Source organism: Bos taurus, chromosome X, assembly GCF_002263795.3.
Source record: "Bos taurus isolate L1 Dominette 01449 registration number 42190680 breed Hereford chromosome X, ARS-UCD2.0, whole genome shotgun sequence".
Lineage (NCBI taxonomy): Eukaryota > Metazoa > Chordata > Mammalia > Artiodactyla > Bovidae > Bos > Bos taurus.
The window spans coordinates 37,183,522-37,209,886 of record NC_037357.1 but is presented as its reverse complement, the minus strand read 5'-3'; the positions used below and the strand labels follow the sequence as shown (position 1 = coordinate 37,209,886).

Sequence of the window (26,365 nt, the reverse complement as noted above, 5' to 3'; positions counted from 1 at the left end):
TTAATTTGTTCGCTGGTATAGCCTTTTTTTCAGTTCTGTGTCTTTGAATTTAAAGTGCACTTATAGATGCATATGGTTCAGTGTTACTTTTTGTTTTGGTTTATCTTCTTTAACCAGTTTCATAATCTCTATCTTTTTAAATTGATCTGTTTAGTCCATTTACATGTGATGGTGAGGTTTCCGTCTATCAACTGCTTTTTATTTTCTATTTGTCACATCTGTCCTTTGTTCCTCTTTTCCTCTGTCCCTAATATCTTTTGATTAATCACATGTTTCTTGTATTCTATTATTTCTCTCCTGTTGGCTTGTTAGCTCTAATAACTGAGACCACTGGTTCTACTCGGGAGCTGCATCATATCCTGGAAGGTACCTCTAGGCAGAAATGCCAGGCTGCTCGTAGTGGTCACGACATTTGTTTTCCTTCTGATCACAATCTGATACTGCCAGTTGTCCAATATCTAAAAATAGTTGTTTCAGATATTTTGTCTAGTTTTCTAGTCACAACATTCCCCTCTTTTCTGAGGAATTCTTCAGTCTTAAGATGACCCCATCTTTCTCCTGTGGGATCCATTTGTTCCTCACTCCTGGATCTACTTTCATCAAATATGTTCTAGTAGCTTCCATTCTTTCTTTTTTTTCCAGTCTCATGTGATTTGATTTTAATTTTTCTTGAGATGCAGTAGGTTAACAATGTTGTTTCAGGTGTACAACAGTGTTTCACTTATACACTATAAATATATCTATCCTTTTCACTTATACACTATAGATGTATCTGTTCTTTTTTAGATTCTTTTCCGTTATAGGTCAGTCACCACAAGGTATCGAGTAGAATTCCCCATGCTTTACAGTAGGTTGGTTAGTAGCTTGAACCATTCCTTTGACCCAGCACCTTTCTCCAAATCATAACCCCAATTTTCTATTCCTCTTTATGTACAAAGGTCTCAAAATAATTGTCTCTTTTCTTACTTTTTTCCCATTTCCTTTTCAAACCTTTCTAATCTGGCTTCAACCTGACCATTCCACCAAAGTGATGTCCAAGACACCACTGACCATGTTACTGAATCTCGTGACCCTCTTCTGACTTCATCCTCCGGGCCCCTGGGTGCTACTTCTACTATGTTGCCTGCTGTATCCTCTACGCCACCCCTTCACTACCTCCACTCACTCCTTTTCACCCAGATGCCTACCAAGCATGTCCTCTTTGATGTCTTGCAGGTGCCATAAACCTAAATGACAAAATAGAACACTGGATTCCCAGCTCACTGATGTTGTTTGGCTATAGACAGCCAGGTGACAGCCACCACTGAGATCTAAGTCAGCACCAGTTATCTATTGTCCCAAATAACCACCTCAAAACGGGCTGAAACGATGACATTTATTTTGCGAACCCACAACGTGGGCAGGCCTCTGATGGGTACAGCTCAGTGTCAGCTGGAGTAGCCAGAAGGCTGGTTGCTGGGACCACTCAGGCTCCTGCACGTGTCTGGTGGTTGACACTGGGGATTTGCCGAGTACCCTGCCAGGGCCGGGACACCTACCTGCGCATACTGCTGCTTCGTGGCCACATGGTTTCTTCCCAGCATGGGGGCTTGCTTCTAAGAGTGAGCCCCTTGAGATGGCCTGCTGGAGGCCATATCACTAGTTTCAGTCTGCTTTCCACTGTATCCTCAAGAGGGAAGTGATTACAGTCCAGCTTTTGGTGCGAGGAGTGTCAGAGGATTCATGGACGTGTTGAAAACCAGCACAAGGGCATTTCCTTACACAAAGAGGACCACTTTGCTGGCTTCAAACACAGAAGGGTCTGCTCTGTTCCTGAACTTCCCAGAAATGGAACCGCGTAGACGGGCCCTGTTGTGGCTAGCTTCTTTCACTCAGCACGTTGTTCAGAGATGCAGCCGAGCAGTAGCAGCAGACAGGCCTTCGTGCCTGCGTGCTCTTCCATTGCACACGCAGACCACATTTCACCCCTTCTCCCCTTCACGGATGTCTGGGTTGTTTTCAGTCAGGGGCTGGTATAAATAAAGGTGCCGTGAACATTTCTGTGCGCGTCTTGGTGATGGATGCCTGCATTTCTCTTGGATGTTCTATGCACTAGGGTTTCGCCTAGAGGCAGAACCACTATTGGTTACAGATAAGGTTCGGCCTGCCGGGGTGTGTGAGGCTGTAGCCTCTGCCTCTCTTGGACCTCAGCTCAGCAGTCCTGGCTTCTGAAAAGGAGAGACAGCCATTCATGGGAAAGCAAACCCCAGTGAAGCCTGTGTTGGTCTCACCGTATCCCCATGGTGCAAGTGGCCCACAGACAAGCCAGTACACAAGGTCACATGTGCAGCAACCTGCAGCCACGCTTCCCACAGTTCTCAACTCCAAACCACAAAGGCACTCCACCCTCCACCAGCCTTTCTACCCCCTCCTCATCTGCCAGATTGCACCCAAATTTCTCGTGAGGCCAACCTTGACCTGGGATCACATGTGGAGGGGAGTTCTGGGAAATTCAGAAATTTCAGTTCAGCTTGGGTGACACAGTACCAGAGCAACCCAGGCACATATACACATGGGATGCATGTGGTCAGCTGTAGCGGGTCCTGCCAGATGTCTTCCAGTGTGGCTGCACCAGTTTACCCCCTCTCCCCAAGCAGTTCATGACCATTCCAGTTGCTCCACATCCTCACGGATACTTGGTGTTCTCTGCGTGTTTTCACTGTAGTCATTCCAAAAGGGCTATGAAGGGCTATCTCATTGTGGTTTTGGTTTGCATTTCCCTGATGACTCATGGTCAGTGTCCATCTGCTTGTTGGCCATCTGCAGGTCCGCTCCTGGGAAAGGCACACTGCCTGATGAGGCCCTTGTTGATATGCAGGGCTTCTGTGTCCATTCAGAGGATTTGTCTTGGATGACAAGTGTCCCATAGCATCTTCTGCCACTCTAGGCTTTATCTTTTCACACTCTGAATGACATTTTTTGAGGAACAGTTCTTAATTTTAATGAAGCCCAACATAGTGATCGTTTCTGTTTGGGTTAAGAGATCTTTTCTGTTAAGATCTTTTCTGTTGGTCTGTGCTCTGCTTAAGAGATTTTGGCTTCCTCCAGGGTCATAAAGATATTCTCCTTTGACTTCTAGACACTTCATTATTTTACATTTCATATTTAGGTCCATGCGATACCTCAAGTTGATTTTTGTTTCTGGTGACAGGTTGACATCAAGCTGTCCTTTTTGCCCCACGTGGATATCCTGTCTCTCCCACGTATGTTCAGTCGCTCAGTCGCGTCTGACTCTTTGTTACCCCATGGACTGTCACCTACCAGGCTCCTATGTCCATGGTATTTCCTTCTCCAGGGGATCTTCCTGACCCAGGAATCAGAACTATGTCTCCTGTATTGCCTACTTGGCAGGCAGATTCTTTACCCTGAGCTACTGGGGAAGCCTCCACCAGTAAGTAAAAAGACCATCCTTCCCCAGTGGGTCACAGTGGGGACTTTGTCATCAACCTTCTGGCCAGCTCTGTTCTCTGTTCCATTACACCAGGCTTTCTGCCTTCTCTCTACCAGCACCGTATCAGCTTCATTACTGCTGCCTTAGAGCAAGTCTCTATTTCTGTGAGCGTTGAGCCTTCAGGTTTGTTGTTCTAGATCATCTTGTTTTTCTTCCAGATCGATCTTCCAGTTTTTCTAGGCTCTTTGCATTTCCACATAAATCATAGAACAATTGGAGCTCTCCTCCACTGCTGCTGGGAATGTCAAATGGGTCAGCCACTTTGGAAAATGGTTTGACAGTGTCTTAAAATGGCATCATCCACTTATATGATGATACACTTTTCCCCAGCTAGCATCTGAGAGGAGCAAATGCATCCATCCACACCAAGACTTGTACGTGAGTGTTCACAGCTGCTCTAATCACAACAACCAGACAGTGGAAACAATCCAAACAGCCATCAGGTGACTGCGTGAACTGTGTGTTCATACAACAGAGGAAAACTTAGCAATAAAAAGGAATGAACTATTGGACTCAGAGTAACTACACTGAGTGAAAGGAGCCAGACCAAAAAAAGCACACAATTCTAGGAAATGCAAACTTATCTCTCCTGACCAAAAGCTGGTGGGTGGCTGGTCTAGGAATGGGTGGGGATGGAGGTGCGAGAGACGGGAGTCACCAAGAGGGAGGAGAAACTTTTGGAGGTAACAGTTTCATAGATAGAACTTTCAGAGGTCTAGGCTTCCAATTACGTGCAGTTGAATTTATGTCAATTCTATCTTAAGATAGCTGTGTGTTTTGTTTTGTTTTGTTTTGTTTCAAAATACAATGTGACTCTTGTAAGCAACATACTGTTGGTTTTTTTTTCCATTTAATCCAGCCTGGCAATCATTGTTTATCCACTGACATTTTAATGTAATTGCCCATATGGTTGTGTGTGTGTTTATTGTGGTTAATATATATGACATAATATTTATCATGTGAACCATTTGTATCCGGTTCAGTGGCCCTGGATACATTCACAGTGTTGTGTAACCATCACCACCATTGAAACCCCCCAATTTTCTCATCATTACCAATATAAACCCTGTGCCCACTAACCAGTGACACCCCATTCTCCCTCCTGAGATGCCCATATTGTCCCATCTGCTCTGTGTTCCTTCCTTTTTCCTTTCTCACATTCTTTCAATGTCACTAGTGTCATCCCTCTTGGGTTACCCTGCGGATCAGGTCTGCAGCCTGCACATACCCCTCCCCCAGCACTCCTGGCTTCATAGTGTCTGCATGGTTTCACTTATGCTGCATCAACCGCATAGATTCCCTTGCTAATGCTCTGTATGCCTTCCTGCTGCTCTGGTCTTCCACCCTGGATCCCTCCATCCCTCCCTTGCTTTATTTCTCAAATGACTTCATCTCTTGGCTGAAAATAGGGTCAAGAAAATAATGAGAGGATAACGTCACCACCAGAGCCATTAATGAGTATGAACCATCCTCCGCTGTTTTCTGCTCTTGACTCCTGCAAACATCACCAAATCCCCTCTATGGGGCCCATGACCTAGACGTCAATGTTTTTTGAATAACACTTTAAATAGCAAATATTCTTTGGATGGACCTCTGTACGCAGAGGAAATGTGGGGCTCCTTGACGTGTTTATCAAGAGGGCTGGGGTGACTATGCTGGGGTCTGTGACACCCTTTCTTGGCTATAACTCACATACCATAGCGTTCACTTGTTCCAAGCTGCAAAAGGAAATGGCATGCCCATCAGCAGTCACTGCCTGTGTTTCCCTGTCCCCCTTCCAGCCCAAGGCTATGCTTAGTCACTCGGTCATGTCCGACTGTGGTCCCGTGGACTGTAGCCCGCCAGGTTCCTCTGTCCATGGGAGTTTCCCAGCAAGAACACTGGAGTGGGTTGCCATGTCCTCCTCCAGGGAATCTTCCCAACCCAGGGATCAAACCAGAGTCTCCTGCATTGCCAGGCAGATTCTTTACCACTAGCGCCACCTGGGAAGCCCCAACCCAAGGCAATTATTAACTTATTTGCTCTCTCTATGATTTTAGCTATTCTGGACATTGCACATAAATGTGATCTGTTGTGTCTGACTTCTTTCCCTGAGTAGCATGACTTTCAGGTTCAGCCACATTGCAGCCTGTGTCAGACCTCCATTCCTGTTGATGGCTGGATAATATGCCATCATACGGAGAGAACACACTTTGTTAATCCATTCTTCCATAGATGGAAATGTGGGTTGTTTCCACTTTGAGGTGCCTATGAATAGTGCCACTATGAACATTTGTGTATGTTTTCCTGTGGTTGTGTTTCATTTCTCTGGGAGTGGAATTGCTAGGTGGTATGATAACTTACATAGAACATTTTGAAGTTCTGTCTATTTCCACAAGGGCTGCACCATTTTACAGCCCCGCCAGCAACGTGTGAGGGTCCCAAGTTACTGTCTGTCCTTTTGACGAGCACCATTCTAGTAGGTGTGAAGGGCCAACTTATTGTAGTTTGCAGGTTTCTACTTCCTTAATGGTTAATGGTGTCGAACACCTTTTCATGTGCAGGGGCATTTCCCTTCAGCCTGAAGAACTACCTGCAGTATTTCTTACAGGATAGGTAGGCTGGCATTGAGTTTCCCCAACATTTGCCTGAAATGTATTTATTTCACTTTCATCTTTAAAGGTTATTTTTCTGGGTATAAAACTCCAGGTTGGCAACTTTTCCCTTTTGGCACTGTTTCAGGTATCATCCTATCACCTTTCATTATTTCTATTGAAGAGCCCACTGCTGCTGCTGCTGCTGCTGTTAAGTCACTTCAGTCGTGTCCAACTCTGTGCAACCCTATAGATGGCAGCCCACCAGGCTCCCCTGTCCCTGGGATTCTCCAGGCAAGAACACTGGAGTGGGTTGCCATTTCCTTCTCCAGAAAAGCCCACTACCAGTCTTATTATAATGCTTCTGCAAGCAATGTTTCATTTCATTCTAGCTGCTTCGAATAGTTTTCTCTGTCTTGCATTTTCAACAGTTTGACTGTGTGAGGCGCCTGGTGCCTAGCTGTGATTTTCTTTGTATCTATGTTGCTCAATGTTTGTAACCTCCTTGAACCTAGGATCTGATGTCTTTTTGTCACTTCTGAAAAGTTCCTGGCGACTATCTCTTCAAATATTGCTTTTGTCCTCTTTCCTCTGTAGCCACTTGAGTAGGCCTTGTTCTCCAGTGACTACAAATTGTTCTTGAAAAATGTACATTTTGACCAACTTCTCAAGGTGTTTCCAGGGAGAGTTAGTTCTGATATACTCTTATCAATTGTGACCAGAATGAAAAGTCACCACAAGTTATTCTTGACACCTCCCATTCCCTCACTCATACTCCCAACACAGCTAGCCAACACATCTATCTTATCTTCTTCCACACTGTATATCTCTCCCCTCTGCCTCCTTTCCTGCCACTTGGGTCTCTTCATAAAACTCAGAAATTAAACTATAACATTGGTCAAGACAGATCTGTGCCCCAGCAAGCCAGAACCAAATCCAAGCAAAGCTATGTCCCTTTGCTTTTCTCTCTGTTGAACGGATGAACCACACTAAGCTCTCCAGCTAATGCTGGGTGGTGTTTTCGGCTTGCTTGTGCTCTAGGAGCCACTAGTTGCAAAAGGAAGCTTGCTTTACGCCATCAGCAGGAGGCTCTGGGATGCCGGGCCACAAGTAGAAGCTGCAGATTCAGTAGAGCCAAAGGAATGGCTGGCAGAGGGCAGGGGCCCCGTGGTCTCCTAGGGACAGAAGAGACATCACTCTGCTAGTGACAATTTAGAAGAGAGGGTCGACGCATCCTAAAACCTTCATTTTTTTTATCCTCTTGCCAGATTGCAGATGTGACATCAGAAATCCTCCCTCACTGTTATTTTTCTAAAAGAGAATGAAAGTCAGCAGGCACAAACAGTGAATGGAGACCTCCCTCTTGGGCTAGGTTTTCTGCTGAGTCACTGCCTTAATGGCTCCCCAAGATAACTGGCTCCCCCTCTCTTAGCCTGTTACTAAGGCAACCAGTGAGCAGGCTGGGAGCAAAGCCAACCTGGGATCAGTAGTCCCATTCCTGGCCACCATGTGGTCAGTTTTTTTCCTAGCCAGAACATTTTTAGAGTCTTTTTTTTTAAACAAACCTTGCCTTTTAAAAATACCTGCTTCCCATGGAGAACCCCAAACAGCCTAGGAGTATAGTATATGAAGGAAGACAAAGCCCTTCTGAATTTCCCTTCCTGCATCATCTCCTCCCCAAGAGCAGAGAGCAACCATGCCAGCCTCCACGGTCCACCAGCTACTGCTCAAAACGGTGCTCCCCCAGCCCACCCCATGTCCAGCTGGATGCCCAAAGGCTGCTCGCAGGTGGACCCCCCCTTTTGCTCCTCTGTGGAACTGCGAAGCAGACACTGTCTGGATACGCTGTCAAGTGATGTACGTGGTCCTCTGTTGGGGAGTCACTTAGGTTGTTTCCAGTTCTTCTCTTTGTGCTTTTGCCACTACAAACAATCCTGCTTCCTTGCACGTGTATTTTTACACACTGAGGCAATGGTAGTTTTTAGGCGAGACCCTCAGGAGCTGGATCACTAGCTCATTTTCGTAGACATAGCCCATGTGGCCTCCAAGACACCAGGTATTGGCCAAAGTTTCACCTTTGCCAATTCACTGGCGAAAAAGCATAGCTTGCTTTTTATGTGCATTTCTTTCGGTTTGAGTGGTGTTGGATGTTCTTCATGGGCCCTTTTGAGTTTCTTTCCATGTGAGTGACCTAGTTACATCTTTTTCTTATCGGGAACAGAGAGTTTTTTCCATATCCAGGATGATCTGTGTTCCAAGTAGTCTATCCTTATTTGGGACATTTTAAAAACAAAGTTTTTAACTTTGTTCCTGGTACTTGCCATGCAAAACTGTACAAATCTTCACCTGTCAGAATGGCTAGCATCAAAAAGACTACAAATAAATAACAAATGTTGGCAAAGACATGGAGAAAAGGGAACCGTCATACGCCGTTGGTGAAATGGATAAGTTGGTGCAGCCACTATGGAGAACAGTATGGAGATTCCTTTAAAAAATAAAAATAGAACTACCACAGGACCCAGCAATTCCATTCTTGGGTATATGTCAAAATAGTCTCAAAAAGTAGAAAAACCGAATCCAATAAGAACCACACATGATATGGAATGATATGCAAAGTTTGTATTCACCAAACTGTTCTTACCTTTCACGGAGGCATTCTCACAGTGGGGTGAGCCCAGGGAGTGTAAGAAGGAATGAGACTTGGGGGACCCTGCCTGGCTGAGGCCTGCTGGGGGCTGGGGCCACATCTCCCCCAACCTGGTGCCACCATCTGGCTTTGAACACAATTCTTCCTCTTTGCCTAATTAACTTGGGAACCTAACACAACCTAAGTTGGGGATACATATGTGTGTGTGTGTGTGGTCCCTTGCTACCTGTGTGCAGCCACTCGGGGTGACCATGGGGGCCCCCTCACACCTTTTCCCAATTGCAGCTGTTGGCAGCAGACACCTCAAAGACCACAGGCAAAACCTTTTGATCTGGCAAAGCTGAGTTTACTGGACTCAGTGCAAAGGCGATGAGGAAGGACACCACCTCGACCGAGGAACCTAGAAAAAAGACTCGGAGCCAGGAAAGTGCGCAGTGATATCCAGGTGGGAATCTGGGGGCAAGCCAAGGGTATGACATGGTCACTGTGGATTGATTGGTGGACACAGCCTAGGGTTGGGTCTTCACCTAGGGTTGGGTTACAGTCTTACCTTCCTGGACCAAGTTTGTCCTGGAGCCAGAAGCTCGTGTACTCTGCTCTGTTCCCAGTTTGACAACGCAGTGGGAAAGGATGCCCAGTCCCAGAATTGTTTGTCTTGGGGACAGGATGGTCTGTTTGTTCCCAGTGTGATGTAACAAGGGACTAGGAAAGGATGTTGGTGTCAGATTTCACAAGTTAAGACCCCTAGGCCCCTGTTGGCGCCCACTCACTCCCCTGTGAAGTCACCAAGATGATTCTTGGTCAGGCCAGGCCAAAATCACTTCAGCCTGCACTGAGAGAGACCATGACCTTGTCAGAGCCTTAGAGACTTCTTGGAAGGGCCAGGTCAGGGGTGAGATGTTTTTAATTAGATTTTTTGAGTCTGCTGTAAGGCTGGACTTTTAATGATGGGATCTGATGGGGATGGAGCCAACCTGACTCAGGACTTGTGGACCCTGCTGAGCCAGGGCTTTGAAGGTAACTACAAGAACAAGGGCCCTCTGCAAAGCCGGGGCTGTGATGCTCGGTTGGAGGCCATCACCCTGATGAGGGCTGGTTAAAGAAGGCCATGTTTGGATAAATGGATTTTGAGGAAGCTCCTGAAATCAGCAATAAAGTTATTTACAACTTTTACGTCCTAAACAAGAATTTCCTGCCATAGCAGAGGCACCGGGAGCTAAGAGGCTGGGTGACTGTAGTTGTGGTTCACGCCTGAGCAGGTCAAAAGCTGCTGCAGTGTGGGGGAAGCCGCCTCCCCCTGGGACTTAAAGTGATGAGATGGTGGGTGTCAGGTGGGCTTTCTCACTGACTTCTACCCAGAAGTATGTCTTACTGAGGGACCCCCAGCAGCAAGAGCTGTGGGGTCAGCAGGGCTGAGAGGTGAGAAAGAAGGCAAACGCAGGGTGGATGGATTCCTGGATGGAGGTGGAGGACAGAGGAGCCTGGCATGCTGCAGTCCATGGGGTCGCAAAGAGCCAGACACGACTTGAACAACAAAACAACCCAGATTAATCCTCAAAATTATTCCCCAGAGTGAAGGATCCAGACAGTAACTCATCTAGCCTTTTGGCTTGAGATATATATATCATGAGGAGGGCATGGCAACCCACTCCAGTGTTCTTGCCTGGAGGATCCCATGGACTGAGGAGCCTGGCTGGCTATACAGTCCATAGAGTCGCATGGAGTCAGACATGATGAAAGTGACTTGGCACGCATGCATATGTATCATATATCAGCTTTTGAAGCTAGCCTCTATCACAGATTTAACTTTCCAACAATGGCTGGAGTGATACCCCCCACACCATTTGCTCTTCCAGAACATTTCCACTCCCTCATCAGAAGGTAGAGTCCCCTTGGCCCTTGGCGGGCCTTTATGACTGCCTTGACTAGATGGGGTCTGGCAGAAGAAATTAGTAACATCCAAAGCGAAGTCCATCTCTTGCGAGGATCACCCTCACAGGTCCCACACTGTGAGGGGGGTGACCCAGAGGGGCACGTGTGCAGAGGGACCATCCAGCACCCACTTGCCCACGCGGCATCTTGGCAAAGATGCCCAGCCCTCAGTGGGCTGGCCCCAGCTGACACCACATAGAACAAAGATGAGCCCTGCCTGTGATCTGGACCCACCAGCCAAATGGACCTTTGGTGTTGCTTTAAGCCACCGTTCTGGGGTGGATAGTGAACTGGAACGCCATCTATTTCAATTCCTGTGTTATTAAGTGAACTGATTTTTTTTAAACAATTACCATTTTGACCACTTTGAACTGTCCAGGTCAGTGGTATTGAAGTTCAGATCATTCACACTCGTGTGCAGCCATCACCACCATCCATCCCCAGAGCTCTCTCCATCTCCCCAACTGAAGCTCTGTCCCCTCCCAGTGCCCAGGCCCTGGCACCCAGTATCCTGCTTTCTGCCTCTGTGAGCTGGGCTGCACTAGGGACCCCATACCATAGATCATACACTCTTTGTCCAGTTGTGTCTTGGGTTATTTCACTCAGCATAATGTTTTCAAGGTTTGTCCGTGTTGAAATATGTATCAGAATTTCTTTCCTTTTTAAGGCTGAAGGACACTCCACTGTGTGTCTCTACCACACTTTGTCCACTCATCTGTGAACACTGATGTATAAGTACCTGTCCCAATCCCCACTTTCCATTCTTTTGGGTGGAATTGTTTCAAATACGCTTTTGAGATCTACTGATGTCATGTTTTCCTCCTTGGATGTATTAATATTGCTAATTATAGTAACATCATTTGTAGTTGAATCACCTCTTCACTCTTGGAATGAACTCCACTTGGTTATGGCATTGTGTAGTCACATAGTCGCTGAGTCGTGTCCGGCTCTTTGCAACCCCGTGGACCATATCCCGCCAGGCTCCTCTGTCTATGGGATTCTCCAGGCAAGAATACTGGAGTGGGTTGCCATTTCCTTCTCCAGGGGATGTTCCCGACCCAGGGATCGAACCCACATGTCCTGCATTGGCAGGCAGATTCCTTACTGCTGAGCCACCAGGGAAGCCCCAGGTTATGGTATATTCATTTCTGAATCTGCTTTTGGATTGTCTTAGCTAATTTTTAATTTTTGAACTGTGCACCAATATTTCGGTGCAAAGAATCTGAGGTTTTCTTTGTGGTGTGTTTGTTTTTGGTGGGGTGGGTAGGGATTCTTTGTCAAGTCTGGAAACCAGGTCAGACCGTCAGTCAGGCCAGAAGTATCCATGGAGCACCCCGCCCGGCCTGGACTCTTGGAACTGAGCCCGGGAGGGAGAACCACGGGGAGTCGGCCTATGTGCCACTCTCAGGAAGGTTCTTTCAGTTTCATTAGATGCACTTGGAAGCTTGTCTTTACTTTCTGGAATACAGTGGCACGACCCGTTTCTGAAAAGCCAGAAAGGATGCATTTGACAACTCTCCCCTTTTGCTGTCTTTCTTCTGGGGTCAGTGTCGGAGGTGTCCGTAGCCAAGCTGGCAGAGAGGTTGGGCGAGGCCACCGCTCAGAAGCGGAAGACACCCCGCGCCGGCCGGCGGGTCCGGCGGTTGGGGCCAGCGGGCCGGCGCTCCTCCCTGCGGGCCTCTCCCCGCCTCCTCCCGCCTCCTCCCGCCTCCTCCCGCCTCCTCCCGCCTCCTCCCTCCTCCTCCCTCCTCCTCCCTCCTCCTCCCTCTTCCTTGCACAGTCCCGCCCCCGCCTCCTGCTGAGCCTCGTCGGTCGCCGGGGAAACGCCTGAGAAGACTGCAAGGACATGGCTGTGCACACACACACCAAAATGACTAACACTAAAAAGACTGGTCATACCAAGTGTCGGCAAGGGAGTGGAGCCAACCGCGGAGCAACCCTGGCTAGCCACTTTTCTTACGAACTTGAACTTCACCTACCCAGCCCCCCTCAGCCAGCCATTCCCCCTCTAAGTGCAGTGCAGGTCGCTCAGTCGTCTTTGCGACCCCATGGACTATACAGTCCATGGAATTCTCCAGGCCAGAATACTGGAGTGGGTAGCCATTCCCTTCTCCAGGGAGTCTTCCCAGCCCAGGGATCAAACCCAGGTTTCCCACATTGCAGGCGGATTCTTTACCAGCTGAGCCACAGGGGAAGCCCAAGAATACTGGAGTGGGTAGCCTATCCCCTCTCCAGTTGATCTTCCTGACCCAGGAATTAAACCGGAGTCTCCTGCATTGCAGGATGATTCTTTACAAACTGAGCTACCAGGGAAGCCCATTCCCCTTTTAGGTGTGTAGCAAAAAGCAAGGAATGCACAAGTCCATACAAAGACTTGTACCTGCATGTCCACGGCAGCTATTCTCCTATGATCCCCCATCTTGAAACAAACTAAATAAATGCCCATTGATGGAGCTGCGGGACCTCCATATCACAGACTGCTGCTCAGTGATAAAAAGGAATGAACATGCCAATACGGGTATGGATGTCACTGTGACCTTCCTTTCATACCAATGTCTAGAACTGCAAAAGGAATCTGGAGAGTTTGCTTTGGGGTTGAGTTTGATGGCGCCTCCACTGTGTGTATGGAAAGTTCCGGTGGTTACACTTAGTATGTTTTGGCTCAGTAAAAATAATGCAGATACGTAAGCACATAAAGTTGTAAATTTTACTTTAAATACCACTTTCACTGTCAGCCACCAGTTTTATTATTTCCTTCTTTCTATTACTGTAGTTCTAAGTCTTTTTCTTTTTGGCTGCACCAGGCATCTTGGGAGATCTTAGTTCCTGGACCAGGCAGCCTCCAGACAGAGTCCTGGTTCCTACTCAAAGAAATATGCATAACAATGTCTTTGAGCCCTCACCCAGGTGGAGGATGGTAACTTCAGACTGAACACAAGATTCCTGGGGCACAGTTCTATTGCCTCACCACCAACCAATCAAAAAGGGTCACAAACCCTGCAACCCTCACCCCAAATGTTGCCTTCTGTTTCCGGGAACCAGAGATGACCATCCTGTTAGGTCTCCTGTTTGGCCCCTGTCTATTTCATCTCTGAGAGGGGCCATCAGTTTCAAACTAAATTGCTGTTATTATAAGGGTGAATGCTGGTTTCAGGCCAAAAATACCTTGAGTTAGATCTGGTAGAGAGAGACTTCTGCTCTGCTAGGCAGGCCTATGCCCATGCACAGCAGGAAGAAGTTACAGAAGAAAGAGACCTCCGCCCCAATTCCCAAGAAGTATCTTGAGTATGAAGTCTCTCAGGGGGGAGTTGTTAGGGGAAGCACACTGATTGAAACCGCCCACCCTGTCCAGGAACCATAGTATCCATTTGCATGAGTTGTTTTATAACAAGAGATCCTGATAAGGAATACGGAACTAATAAGCCACCACCAACCGGAAGAGTTCGGGAAAGGTTGAAAGGAGACACCTGCGTGTCCATCCACTTCCCAGAATCCGTCTCGCTAGCATCCATCTTGGCTGAGTGATGCGTGCACCACCAGGAAAGACTCTGAATTAGAATGATTGGCCAAAGACCACCCAGAAACTAATCCCATCACCATAAAACCTGAGCCATGCGGCGGAGCAGTTCTCCTGTATTCCCTTACCCTACTGCTCTCCACCTGGGTGTCCTTTCCCAATAAAATCTCTTGCTTTGTCAGCACATGTGTCTCCTCGGACAATTCATTTCCAAGTGTTAGACAAGAGCCTAGTTTTGGGCCCTGGAAGGGGTCCCCCTTCCTGCAACACCTTCAAGGAAAGCCCATGGAAACCTCCCTCTAAGGTGCTAGATGTGTCTATTTCTCCATGGAGTTCTGTCCATTTGTGCTTTATATATTTTGAAACTATTTTAACATATTCCTAAAATGTTGTAGGTTTGTCTGATATTAATATAACTACACCAGCTCCCTCTTGGTTCTTAGGTGCCAAGTAGATCTTGTTTTTCTCCTTCCCTCACATGTGATCTTTCCACAGACATATGTTTTAGGTGAGTGTCTAGTAAACAGCATATGCCTGGAAGTTGTGGTTTGGATGCAGTGTGACAATGTCTATAATCTCTGACAGTCCACTATCTGAAGTGTTCTCAGAGTTGACATCTGTTGTTTGTTGTGTCGGCCACCACAGAAGCACCGCCCCCCCCGCCCCCCGCGCACCCTGTGGGGCTGGCTCAGCTCATTGTGGATGTCACACTCTCAGCTCCCCCACCTGTTTGGGTTGTACACTATGAAGAACAATCTGGAAAGAAAGCCCATCTGAATGGCAAGAACAAAGAGTTGCAAATGATAAACATTTCAGATGGCTGCCTGGCAAGGTCAGGGTGTTCTCCGGAAAAGCTGAGGTGCCCCATGACACAGTAGAGCGCTGATTAGAGGGTTCTGAAATTAAGCATGTATGTTCAAACCACAATGAGACCCTGTATCACGCCCACTAGGAGGCTTACAGTCAAAAATTATTAAAAAAAAAAAAAAAGAATCAGTAACAAGTGGTGGTGAGGATGTTGAGAAATCAAAAACCTTGTGCATTGTGGTAGGAATGGTGTGTCCAGTCCTCCAACAATTCAACAGAAAATCAGCCCCTGTCCCAGCACAGCCCTGTGAATGAACTAAACACACTGAAACATACACATTAACAGTGTGAATTGGGGCATTCTCTAGTGGTCCAGGGGTTAAGACTCCACACTTCCAATGCAGTGGGGGGGGGGGGGTCTCAGGTTCGATCCCTGGTCACAGAACTAGGATCCCACAAGCCACATGGCCAAAAAAAAAGTTATCAAAAGTAACACGAAAGAACATGAATTACATGGTATGTCATTCAGATCTGAATTTTTCAATGTATTTTCCAAACGAAATTTGGCTCCCAAGCCATGGTAGCAAGGGCTCCAGTTACAAAGACCAACGTAGCAGCCGAGAGCAGGGCAAGTCTTACCTTGGGCACTTCCTACCTCCTCGGACCTGAAGGTCATTTACCTCCTCTAAACTTACTGTCCTTGACAGTAAGGCCTCCATCCTCCCTGGAATGATATGTGTTTCCTCATCTACAATGCTGCTGAGAGACGCAGCCCCGGGGGGGAAGGGTGGCCAGGACACCACCCAGTTCTGTGCAGACACTTTTCTGATCTGCTGGGTTTGTTGTTCTTTTTTTAAAGATTTATTTATTATTTTTGGCTGCACTGGGTCTTTGTTGCTGCATGGGCTTTCTCTGATTGTGGTGCAGTGGCTTCTCTTGTTGTGGGGCATAAGCTCTAGAGTGTGTGGGCTCCAGAATTTCGGCTCACAGGCTTAGTTGCTCCGTGGCATGTGGGATCTTCCCTGACCAGGGATGAAACCCGTGTTCCCTGCATTGCCAGGCAGATTCTGACAATTGGACTTGCTGGGAAGCCTGTGACCTACTTTTATGTGACCTTGTCCAGTGCTCATATGAGAGGTGAAACTGAGGCACAGAAGGCTGACAAAATGTATGCAAGGTGTCCCAGCTCCTGAACTGCAGACAGCAATGTGGATTTTGAAACTGTAATCAAGTACTGATAACATCAAATTTGGGCTTCCCTGGTGGCTCAGCGCTAAGGAATCCACCTGCCAGTACAGGAGAGCCAGGTTTGATCCCTGGGTTTGGAAGGTCCCCTGGAGAAAGGCAATGGCAACCCACTCCAGTATTCTGGCCTGGGAAATCCTATGGACAGAGGAGTCTGGTGAGCTACAGTCCATGGGGTCGCAAAGACTTGGACACGACCTAGCAACTAAACAACAAACATCAAATGTAGCATCTTGACCATTTTTAAGTGTCCAGGTTGGCGGCACTAAGTATGTTCATGTGGGTGTGTGTCCATCCCCAGAACTGCCCATCTTCCCCAATGGAAACTCCTATTAGACTCTAACTCCCCCTCCCCAGCCTCTGCCCCCTCCCCATCCTCCTCTCTCTGTCTAGGGTCTGAAGACTCTAGGCACCTCATACAAGTGGAGTCATACTGTGTCTGTCTTTGTGTCTGGCTTCTCTCACTGACCATCACACCTTGGTCCAGTGGTGGTGTAGCGGCTGTCTTTTGAAGGCTGAATCACACTCCGTTATGGGGCTGGACCACATTCTGTTCATCCAGGTATGCATCGGAGGACACTTGGGTTGTTTTAAATGTTTTAGTTATTGCGAATAAGGCTGCTGTGAACACAGGGAGACAAGTATCGCTTCAAGGCCCCACTTTCCCTTCTGGTGGGGAGATCCCCTTCAAGTAGGATTCCGGGATCCTACGGTAATTGTATGTTTGATTTTTCTGGGCAACTTCAATTTTAAGCCAGGAAAAGCAAGCAAGAAAGCAGTGCAGTTCTAGTTGGCTGCCATCCGCGTAGCAGACAGCAATCCTTCTCCCAGCACCACGTGCTGGTGATGCTTGGCGCACAGAGACTCTGGCAGGCAGTCATTTCAGCAACCACTGTGGCTGGAGCGCAGGCGTGCTGCATGCGGGCAGATCCTCTAGCGACGTGCTCACACGTAGGCAGGGAGTCCCAGAGAGCAGCACCAAAGGAGGAACTCCCCGGCTGGGTACCCAGGAGCCCTGGGGGCAAACGTCCACAGATCGGGTCCTGCAGCCGGTAGGAGATGGCTCTGGACCACGTGGTGCATCTAGAGAAATTTAGAGCATGTGACAGTGGGCAGTGGGCACGGCTGCTCGTCTCCCTCCACCTCCAGGAAAGGTCTCAGAATGTGCCAGGGAGTGGGTTACACCGAACTCCCGAGGGTGGCTGCCTCTGGGGTAGGAGAGTAGGGTCAGGACCCCGATGTGATCTGTGAGGCTGCACGGGATGGCCGAGATAGTGGCAGCGCAAACCCCATGGAAGATGCCCCAAGTGGAAGACGGGCAGGGCCAAGAAAGAAGAGGCACAAGGAAAACCAGAAGTCAGTGGTTCTGAAGTGCAATGGAGGGCAAGGATCCAAGTGAAAAGCAGGAAATGGAAGAAAATACTAGAAATGCATGAAAATGGTTAGAAGGACCCAGGGCCCCATCGTTCAGCCCAGGCGGCAGCGGGCAGCCTCCAGGTCACTTAGAAGAGAGGCTCGAGGGGCACGTGGACCTGCAAACACCAGGAACCTAAGCCCTGCTGATAAGGGGCTAGTTACATGGCTGTCTGGGGGCTCACTTGGGAACTGGAATTGCCTCATTTCTATTTACCCAAAGATTTCCCCTCATGGAGGCCTTCACAGGCGAGAGGGAAATGCTTACCTGTGGGATGCGGCCAATTTTAAGTGCCAAGAGACAAAACCTCCTTTGTCCTCCAGCCTTTGATGAAACGCATTTCATGAGGTTTGGGCATTTCCTCTCGGCCATGTATTGTGACTGTGAACGGCTCTGGTCAAGTTCAGTTCGGTGAACTTCCTGTGAACAGTGATGACAGCCGCACTGTTGGTTTCTGAATGTACATTTCAACTATTTTAATTTTTATTCTGAATACTTTGAGAATACATGTTTATAAGGCAAAATATCTGAAGTAGCTATCGGAGATGTTAAGATTTGACAAAGGTATCTGATATGTGCAAAGAACCCCAAAAGCTACAAGGAAAAAGACAGACATATAGAAATCCATGACTAGGGAAAACCTGCAACCACCTTCCTTTAAGATGCCCACAAAAGCAAAAGACAAATGAGAATAAGAAAACATGCATTATCCATATGACAGGTGAATGACTAATGTAATATAAAACAAGCTTCTGCAAACTTTTGGAAGAAAAAGTCCAAACTGAGGAAAGGATATAAACAACTTATGCAAGAACAAATCCTAACTTTCAATAGAAAGCACAAGCACGAGTTGTGCACAAGTGTGCGTGTGTGTACGTAGAAGGGCACGAGTTAAAGTCACAGCAAGATCTTGCCTTGCCACCATCAGATTGGCACAAAATGAAAAAGCCTGTGACACCTTGCCTGTGGCTGGGGACCCTGGGAGGCCTCTCTGACCGCCGTCAAAAACAGTGTTTTTGTGGGAAATACAAGTGTCAGTGGGAAAGGCAACCCGGGTGTCCTCTGAGTCGCCCCCTGAGGCTGATTCAGAGGAAGGTAAGCTCCAGGGCACAAATGCAGGAGGTCAGGTGAGGGCAGCCCCTGTAGATGTGGCTGCAGCCATGCCCAGCACCGACTGGGAAAGACAGGTGCGGGGGTGGGGGGGTGAGTCCAATGTCAGGGCCACTACAACCCTGACTGAGCTCTCGGGTGGCTCGTCTTCCCTGCTGTGAGCCTGGATACCGGCGTGATCAGAGTGAAACTGTTACCACTATTTTTGGTGGGGGCAGGAAGGGGCCAGGTGGCCACGCCATAGTCACTACCTCCTGGGAGAGGTGGGACCGCCCCGTGGATGAGGCTTTGAGCCCGGAAGCTGGCCACCTGCCTTTCTGATGCTCAGTGATGAAATCTGCAGCCCAGTCGAACATCTAAGAGTTTCAGTTTCTGTGAAACGAGGGGGTTGGCACAGATGCTTTCTGAGATCCCACCCAGCTAGGGAACCTCTAAATCGTTAGGCCAAATGCAGAGAGCGGGCCCATCAGCCAACCACTGGCTTCTCTGTTGTCCTCCGGCATCTCAGACAGGGCTGGGGCTGGGCTGGGACCAGCCCCAAAAGGCAGGACTCACCAGGGCTGGAGGGGATACAGGAAGCTGCGTGGCTGACGCTGGCCACCCTTTGAGAAACGCTGATCAAATACACGGGCCAGAGAAGGAAGGTTCCAGGCCTCTGGCTTTGGTTGGATTGGTTCAATGCGGGGTCATCTGATTTGGCAAATGAAGTCAGGACACCCTGTTAAACCTGAATCTGAGATAAGCAATGAACATTTTCATTGCTTATAAGCACGTGTTGTGCGGCACTGGAGACACAGTGGCCCTAAAATACCATTTGTCATCCTGTATTTCACTGGACCATGTTAGGTAGGAGGCCTGCCAGGAGGCAGTGGCTTTGGGCTTCTGGGGGTTTCGGCCCCCCTGAAGTGTCCCTTCCACGTGGGTCTCTCCTTTGGGTGGAGTCCACCCTGCCTAGGGTCTCCCTACGGTTCCCCACCCATTCCCCGCCCCTGCACACAGTGGTGTGTGTAGTTCTCCTGCTCTCACTGTGCCACCTGTTTCCTGTGGGGACCCAGCTTGACACGGGAGTGGAACAACACCCAGAAGGTTCTCAGGGTTATTTATTAAATGGGAATTGGTTAAAAAAAAAAAAAAGAATAAAAATAAAAAACAACTAAATACGTTATGGGTACTTGTGGCTCAAAGGTATGGAATGAATGAGGCTATGCAAAGTCCCGTTCTCAGGGGACTCACACTGTCAAGGAAGGAAACAGCAACTCTGAGAGAGATAGCAGAGCAGAGGGGAGTCAGAGCGCCCTCCCCCGCCCCAATCAGACCCTGGTCCTCCCCCGGCCCTCCACCCTCCCACCTCCATCTCTAACCAAGCCATTGGAGAAATCACACGTCCCCCTCTGGCCTCTTCAAGATGTCCTGGCCATTGTGCTCTTGTAGGACATACAGAGCCTTTGAGATAATCGTTGTGGAACAAGGTTGCTTCCTGAGGCAAATGCTGCCCAGCAGGCCCCGCCTCGGGCCCCATTCCTGGGGAGAGGGGCAGAGGTGACAGTTCTCGCTGGATCCTTCAGGTAATGACTTGGTTGAGACCCACCACCCACTGGGGATGTGCCAGCTGGGACAGAACATCCAGCACCAGGTATCTGGTTTCAAAAGCACCTCGGTAGTCATGGCAATGGTCCACTGGCCAACCCTTGAGGCTCTAGGGACACTCAGGGGACACTGAACAGATGCACGTGGGCTGCCCATCCCAAGGAGCCATTTGGCAGGGACAGGACATCCTCTCCTCTCCACCCTCACTGGTGTCTTTAAAGACCAGATGCCTTTCAGGTGACAGGGGAATGAAACTGGTGCCTAAGGAACATGTTAACAAGCAGGAGAGACTACAGAGAGAGTTGGTCTCCACAGGGCAAGCCCAAAGCAGAGTCCTCAGCATCTGTCAGGGTCGCCCACCCCTGGATGGGCCCGCTGGTTCAGACATCATCTGCACGAAAAGCGTGCTTCAGGGTTAAAAGAGGCCAACTCTAGGGCCCGTGAACCTGAGATGCCATCAGGGGAATCATGGTTCCTAAAGGCCCCAGGTTTATCCATGGGTGACAGACACTTGACACTTCAGTAACCCTAGCTACTAAGGACATCTAAGTCATCCCCTGGCTCTGAGGGAAGAGCCACCAAACAACACTCTGTTGAGAACTCAACTTTTGTGTTTCTTGTGGGTGTTCCTTCATCTAGACGCACCCTGCCTTGTTCCACAGAGGATCTGAAGGGGTGTGGCTTCCATGTGACCTGATGTCAGCCTGGTAGTCTCAGATGTCACGGTGAACTAGTGCTCTGGCCTTTGGATTTCCCCATCTGTCTGCTAGGTGTGTGTTTAATATGACTCCGTCTCCCTGAAGCCAGCTACCTCTGGGGACACTCACTGGTAACCCCAGTGCCTTGCCCGGCACACTGGTCAGAAGCTTGCCCTTCTCCCCAGTCGCCCGCCCATGCTTGGAGCCAACATCCCAAAGCAGACAACCATTCTCCGGCCAACTGTGAGTGTGATAGATTTCTTGGGGGTCACTTCCCCCAACATTTTATTTTGAAAAGTTTCAAACCACAGAAAAATTACAAGACTAGTACAATGACCCCCACATCCCCGGCCCCTAGATATTTGCTCTAAGCCTTTGAAAGTAAGTTGCAGAAAGTATAACATTTCACAAAATTGAATGCTCATATTCATAATACTGAAGCCTATAACTTCAAAGGCAGGGACAGTCTTCCGTGTCATCACACCAAGGACACTGAGCACTGATGACGCTGGGGAGAAGCTTGGTGGTCATAAGCCCCTTCTTCTCACACTTGAATGCATCTTCTCTGCAGGCGGGCACCTTCAGCAGGTGTGTAAGCTGGTCAGGAACAGGAAGGCAAAGTGGAACTGAAGCACGTCACAGACTTTGGACCAGAAGTGGCCCGTGAGCTGCTGGAAGAGATGCCACTGCGCAAGCTCATGGTCACATAGCTTGAGGACCACAAAGCCCAGGCAGGAGAGCACGCCCAGAGCCAAGTATGTTCCAGAGGAAATGTTGCCGTGGCGCCCCTGGATGCGTAGGGCCTGGCCCACGGCAGCTGCAATGTGCAGGCCCAGTGCCAACTCAAACCCATGGGGGTGCAGCAGAGCCAGGCTGTAACTGCACAGGGAGAGGCCCTCGACAGCCAGGAAGAGCCAGGGCTTCCAGCCCCTGTCCAGGCAGAGGCACCAGGCCACTGGCCACGCGAAGATGGGTAAGGTGAGCCACTGGTCCAGCACGGCGGTGGGCTGTGTCTGCATCCCGATGCGCAGCCACTGAACCGGGCCATAGACCAGGGCCATGCCTGCAAAGACGTCTTTCAGGTAGCGAGCCCTCCGCCTCTCTGCAGGGCCTCCTGGGGCACGTGCCTGGCTCCGCAGCCAGTACACCCCCAGGAACACGTAGGCCATGTTAACGAGAGAGTTGAAGGGCATGGCCAGGAAGGCAGGGAGGCTGGTGACCGGGGCTTCCGCATAGTACTCATAGCCCACTTGGACAGAGACATGTTCGAAAATACCAGTGTGGACAGTGGCCACGCAGAGGCAGCTGGCCAGGGCCACGTGGAAGAGGGCCTGCCCCGACTCCGGCTTCATCTGGAACCTTAGGTGTGGCCCCAGGATGGGGAGCTTCACAGAGCAGCCGCCTCAGTTATTATTTCAGAATTCGGATAAACGTTTTTTTTTTCTTTTTTGCAAAACACTCCTCAGCCTCCCAGCTGAGCCAGCAGGAAGAAGTCCCCGTGATTTCCGACGCAGATGCTGCGACCTTGCCCTAGTGGAGGTAGCGGCTCCGAGGAAGGCAGCGGTTCTGCTGATTGGTTGGCACCAGTGGAGGCCCGTTCTGCCTTCTTCCTTTGTGGTTACAAAAAGAGTGTGGGTAGAAAGAAAACCATCCAAAAAAGCGCCTCCATCTTCCTGATTCTCAGCCTCAGGCTCTACCAAAGTTTTTATCATGACCCTTTCTCCTGACACCTATGCTGTTCTTCTTTCATCTGCGTATTATAAAAAATCCTGCTCCTCGTCTCCGTTCCCTTAGAGCCACTGCATTTAGAGACTAAATCTTTCCTAGGTCTGTTGTTAAAACTCAGGATATGCTTTCTCACCTCCGTGGTACTACAAATGTGGAGTTTTCCAAGCCAGTCCCAAAGCCCTTTGAACTAAATTCCCAGTTAAATTCGAGACATTAGCTGTGGTCCAGATTCTGGAATCTAAGGCAAGGGAATGGTGGGGCAGGTTGGGTGGGGGGCAGAGAGGAAGGAAGGGCTCGGCTGCTTTGTGGGTATGAGGCCAGGTGGCAGAGGGAGCCGTCCCCCCAGGCCTGCCAACCTGGGTCACCCCCTCCTCCGCCCTCCCCTGAAGTGCCACACCTTCCAAAATCACCTTCTGTCCTCGGCTCCCAGGAAAACCTTCCATTTCCTGAAGTCACGGAAGCAGACAGATAATTAAAAACAATGTGGACTTTTCATGGATTGTCAACTGTTCCGGGGCCAGCTGTGGTGTGAGTGGGCCTCGTTGCCAAGAAATGTATTAATATTAACAAGAGAAGAGGTTCGGTGCCCTGAAGATGACTCAAAGCCAAGCTGGCAGGCAAGCACACGGGCGTGGGGATAAGAACTGTCTGTGGTCAAACCCCAGCTCCCCCACCTACTAACCGTGTGATCTTGGGCCTTAACCGTTCTGGGCCTCAGTTTGCATACCTGTAGAATGGGGATGTACATCCTAGCAGAGTTGTTGTGTGACCTACACGAGTTCTTAGGTATGCAGACCACTGTTTATTTTTGAGGCCCCTTGTCCCCTCCTGCAGTTTAGGCCCTGAAAGGGCAGGGCCGGGTCTGATCCTGGCCCCTCCCTCCCATGCTTAGCAAAGACCTGCTAATTTTGGTTCAAGCACAAAGTTAGCACCTCTCCTCTGTCATCATCCTGTTTGCCATTTCATTGCTCTGACTGGATCCAGGAAGTGGCCAGCTGGGCCTCATGGTGACCCTCTCACTCCCCTCCCTCCTCCAGGGAGCCTGTTGTTAAGGGGAGCAGCATTTCCACGAAGGAACTGAAGCCCTTGTCCTGACCCTCATCTCAGCCCATGCCAGTGTCGTGCACCTCCCCATTGCAGCCTCTGGTGAAGGAAGAGTCTTTAAGGTGGGGGGCTGTCCCTCCCCCAGGGTTTCCACTTCCAGTCTCGCCACCACTCACGTGGTCTGCACACAGCAGCCCCCAGCAGCCCCCTCGAGGACTGCCCCTGTTTAACACCCTTCAGTGGCTGGTTCTCTGCTCACACGTGATCACGCCCCAGCCTTTTGGCCAGACACCAAAGTGCCATGCTCATGCAGTCCTGTGAATTCCCAGGCATAGTCTGTCTTCCTGCCCTCCTCTGCCTGGCCTGCTGAAGCCCTCAACTCAGCTATCACTTCCTCTCCAGCACCAGCACTTCCCCACTCAGCTCCCGAGTCTGGCGGGGACACCAGCTGAGGCCTCACCTGGTGTCTCCAGGTCCTTCTCTGACCCCACCCAGGGTCTGGCTCCCTGGTGTGAAGAGCCAGGCTTCTGGGGCCCCAGGCTGCCAGTGCTAGCCTGACCCTCCTGTCTACCAGCCAAGCATGGAGAAGAGCTGCGGACAGGCAGTCAGATACTGTCCGCTTGCTAGAGGAGGAGGTCAGGAAGGGCGTAGAAAGGGACTCCTCTCCGGCCGCTGGGCAGAGGTTGCCCGAGCCCTTGCGCAAGCTGAAAGCAACATGTTAGCAAACTAACTTCCCAAGTCCACTAGAAAGGCCAGGGCAGGTCTCTTATGGCCTAAGTCCTAAGCTGCTGTGACCCTTGTGATGTGACTCTCAAAGTTCTTCCCAGTTTCCCCTGCTTGGCACATGAAGGTCTGAGGGCTTACCAGCATCACCCTTTCCCCTGCTCTGGTTCTGGGCTCACTGTGGGGGGAAGTCCTGCAAAACCGGACAATCCCGGGCTAAGGGGTTAAAATGTGTTCCTTAAACTCTTCTGCTTTCTCAGTCTGTATGCATTTAAGCAAGAGCCACTGTCGCCTATCACAGTGGTGGCTCCTTTAACCTGTATCCCTTATAACAATTGCTTGTTGTGCCCGTGACTACCCTGACCACCACTGTTCCCTTTCTGCAGGTAAGGGGATGCCAGTCTGAAGACTGTACCATGGGACACCAGCAGGAGAGCTCAATCTGAGCTACCTGGATGCCCAAGGAGCTACCATAGCAATTCTTGAACTCTGAGAACAGAATCCCTGCATGTGGACAAGGCTGCTGGGAACCCGCAGCTCAGCTTCCTTATTTGAGACGCGAAGGACTTGGCCAGAGAGGTGACGTGAATGGCCAAGGTCACTTAGGGCAGCTGGTGGCACAGAAACACAGGTGAGGGTTCTTGTCCCTTGACTGTGTCACAGGACTCTTTGGCCTCTCCTCAAACAAATGCTTCCAAATCCATAAACTAAAAAAGAGAATTAAAACACAAACTTAATATGTTTAAAGATAGTTATTATAATATTTTTGATAATGTATGATATAGTAATAAATGTGCTTCTTTACTAACATGTTAAATTACAGGATCTATGGGCAGGTTGAATAACTACAGTAATTTCAAATGAGTTATTCTGTAGTAACTTGCAGTTTAGCTAACTTTCAGGATATCTAAAAGAAAAGCTATATAATCTCAAATGATGTCATTTCCCTTGGTGACACAATCACCAGGTTAACGCTCCGTGCTTTGTTACCTACACTTTAGCTGCAGGAAAGGCCAAATTTTGGCTAGAGGCTGATGAATGTAAAGATCAAATAAAAATGAGAGAAACTGGAAAAACCATCTGTTGTCATTCCAAGATCACGGACAGCAGCGCATTGCAGCCTGCACCGTCTGGGAGTGAACTTGGAGCAGCGACCAGACGGGCTCCTGCAAGATTTGGAACATCAGAATGATGTACCCACCTCTCAAGATTGTGGTGAGAACTTACAGTATTGGCGCGAAAAGGCCAGCGATCACCATCCGGGTATTTTGCCTGTCTTGCTTTGCTGGGGGAAATTCAAATCTTGAAAAAGGGCGGACCCTAAAGGCGGTTGTGCGCCTGCGCGAGGGGCGGGGCCCAGGCCTCTGGGAAGCAGGCGGGGCGGGGTGACGCGAGGTGACGCGGGGCGACACGGACCTCTCCCGCGCCCGCCCGCTCGCCTCAAACACCGCCAGCCTGGTCGCCCGCCCGGCGGGCAAAGGGGCAGGGGCCGGCCCGGCCCGCGGCAGCCCGGCTAGTTTCCTTGGGGGTGCCGACGGGGTCTCGGCGGCGCCCTCACCTGGGGGCGGGGCGTTAGGCCTGGGAGCCTGGGAGGGCTCCACCCCCGGCGTCGCGCGCCAGGCCGCGTTATCGCTCACGCTCGCCCCGCCCCCGGCTCCCCCGTGGCGGGCTTCGGGCTGCTTCCCCGGAGCCAGCTACGTGTGCGGAGGGGGAAAATGTCCGCTCCCCGATCCGAAGCCTGATTTTAGTGTCTCCCGTCAGCCACTCTCTGCAACCTGTGCCCTGTCCCCACTGCTAGTTAAAACGATTCCTCTGGCGAGTGTCCCTTCAGCGACCCGGGGGGCAGTTCC

General features: G+C 49.7%; 1 protein-coding gene and 1 long non-coding RNA gene across 8 annotated transcripts; both read right to left on the bottom strand.

Annotated features, from left to right (window-relative positions):
- Positions 1-16,796: 16,796 nt before the first annotated feature.
- Positions 16,797-19,430, bottom strand: LOC112445094 (uncharacterized). Its single transcript, XR_003033490.2, has 3 exons — positions 19,291-19,430; positions 17,893-18,045; positions 16,797-17,294 (listed from the first exon to the last, which is right to left on the bottom strand). It is a non-coding gene; the product is annotated as an uncharacterized lncRNA (long non-coding RNA).
- A 1,834-nt stretch (positions 19,431-21,264) lies between these two features.
- TMEM187 (transmembrane protein 187) lies at positions 21,265-25,820 on the bottom strand. 7 transcript variants are annotated; one of them, XM_010821560.4, is made up of 3 exons: positions 25,717-25,820; positions 23,159-25,222; positions 21,265-22,630 (listed from the first exon to the last, which is right to left on the bottom strand). In XM_010821560.4, the coding sequence occupies exon 3, from the start codon at positions 22,370-22,372 to the stop codon at positions 21,602-21,604; it is 771 nt and encodes a 256-aa protein (XP_010819862.1). In that variant the 5' UTR covers positions 22,373-22,630; positions 23,159-25,222; positions 25,717-25,820; the 3' UTR covers positions 21,265-21,601. The 7 variants fall into 7 exon arrangements, with proteins under 7 accessions (XP_010819862.1, XP_059739307.1, XP_059739308.1 ...); XM_059883324.1 differs by having other exon boundaries at positions 25,743-25,820; XM_059883325.1 differs by having other exon boundaries at positions 21,265-22,626; positions 25,743-25,820.
- Between the last annotated feature and the right edge of the window lie 545 nt (positions 25,821-26,365).

What these genes read in the sequence shown, in the direction of transcription:
- TMEM187 (XM_010821560.4), bottom strand. Translation starts at nt 22,372, where the DNA reads ATGAAGCCGGAGTCGGGGCAGGCCCTCTTCCACGTGGCCCTGGCCAGC.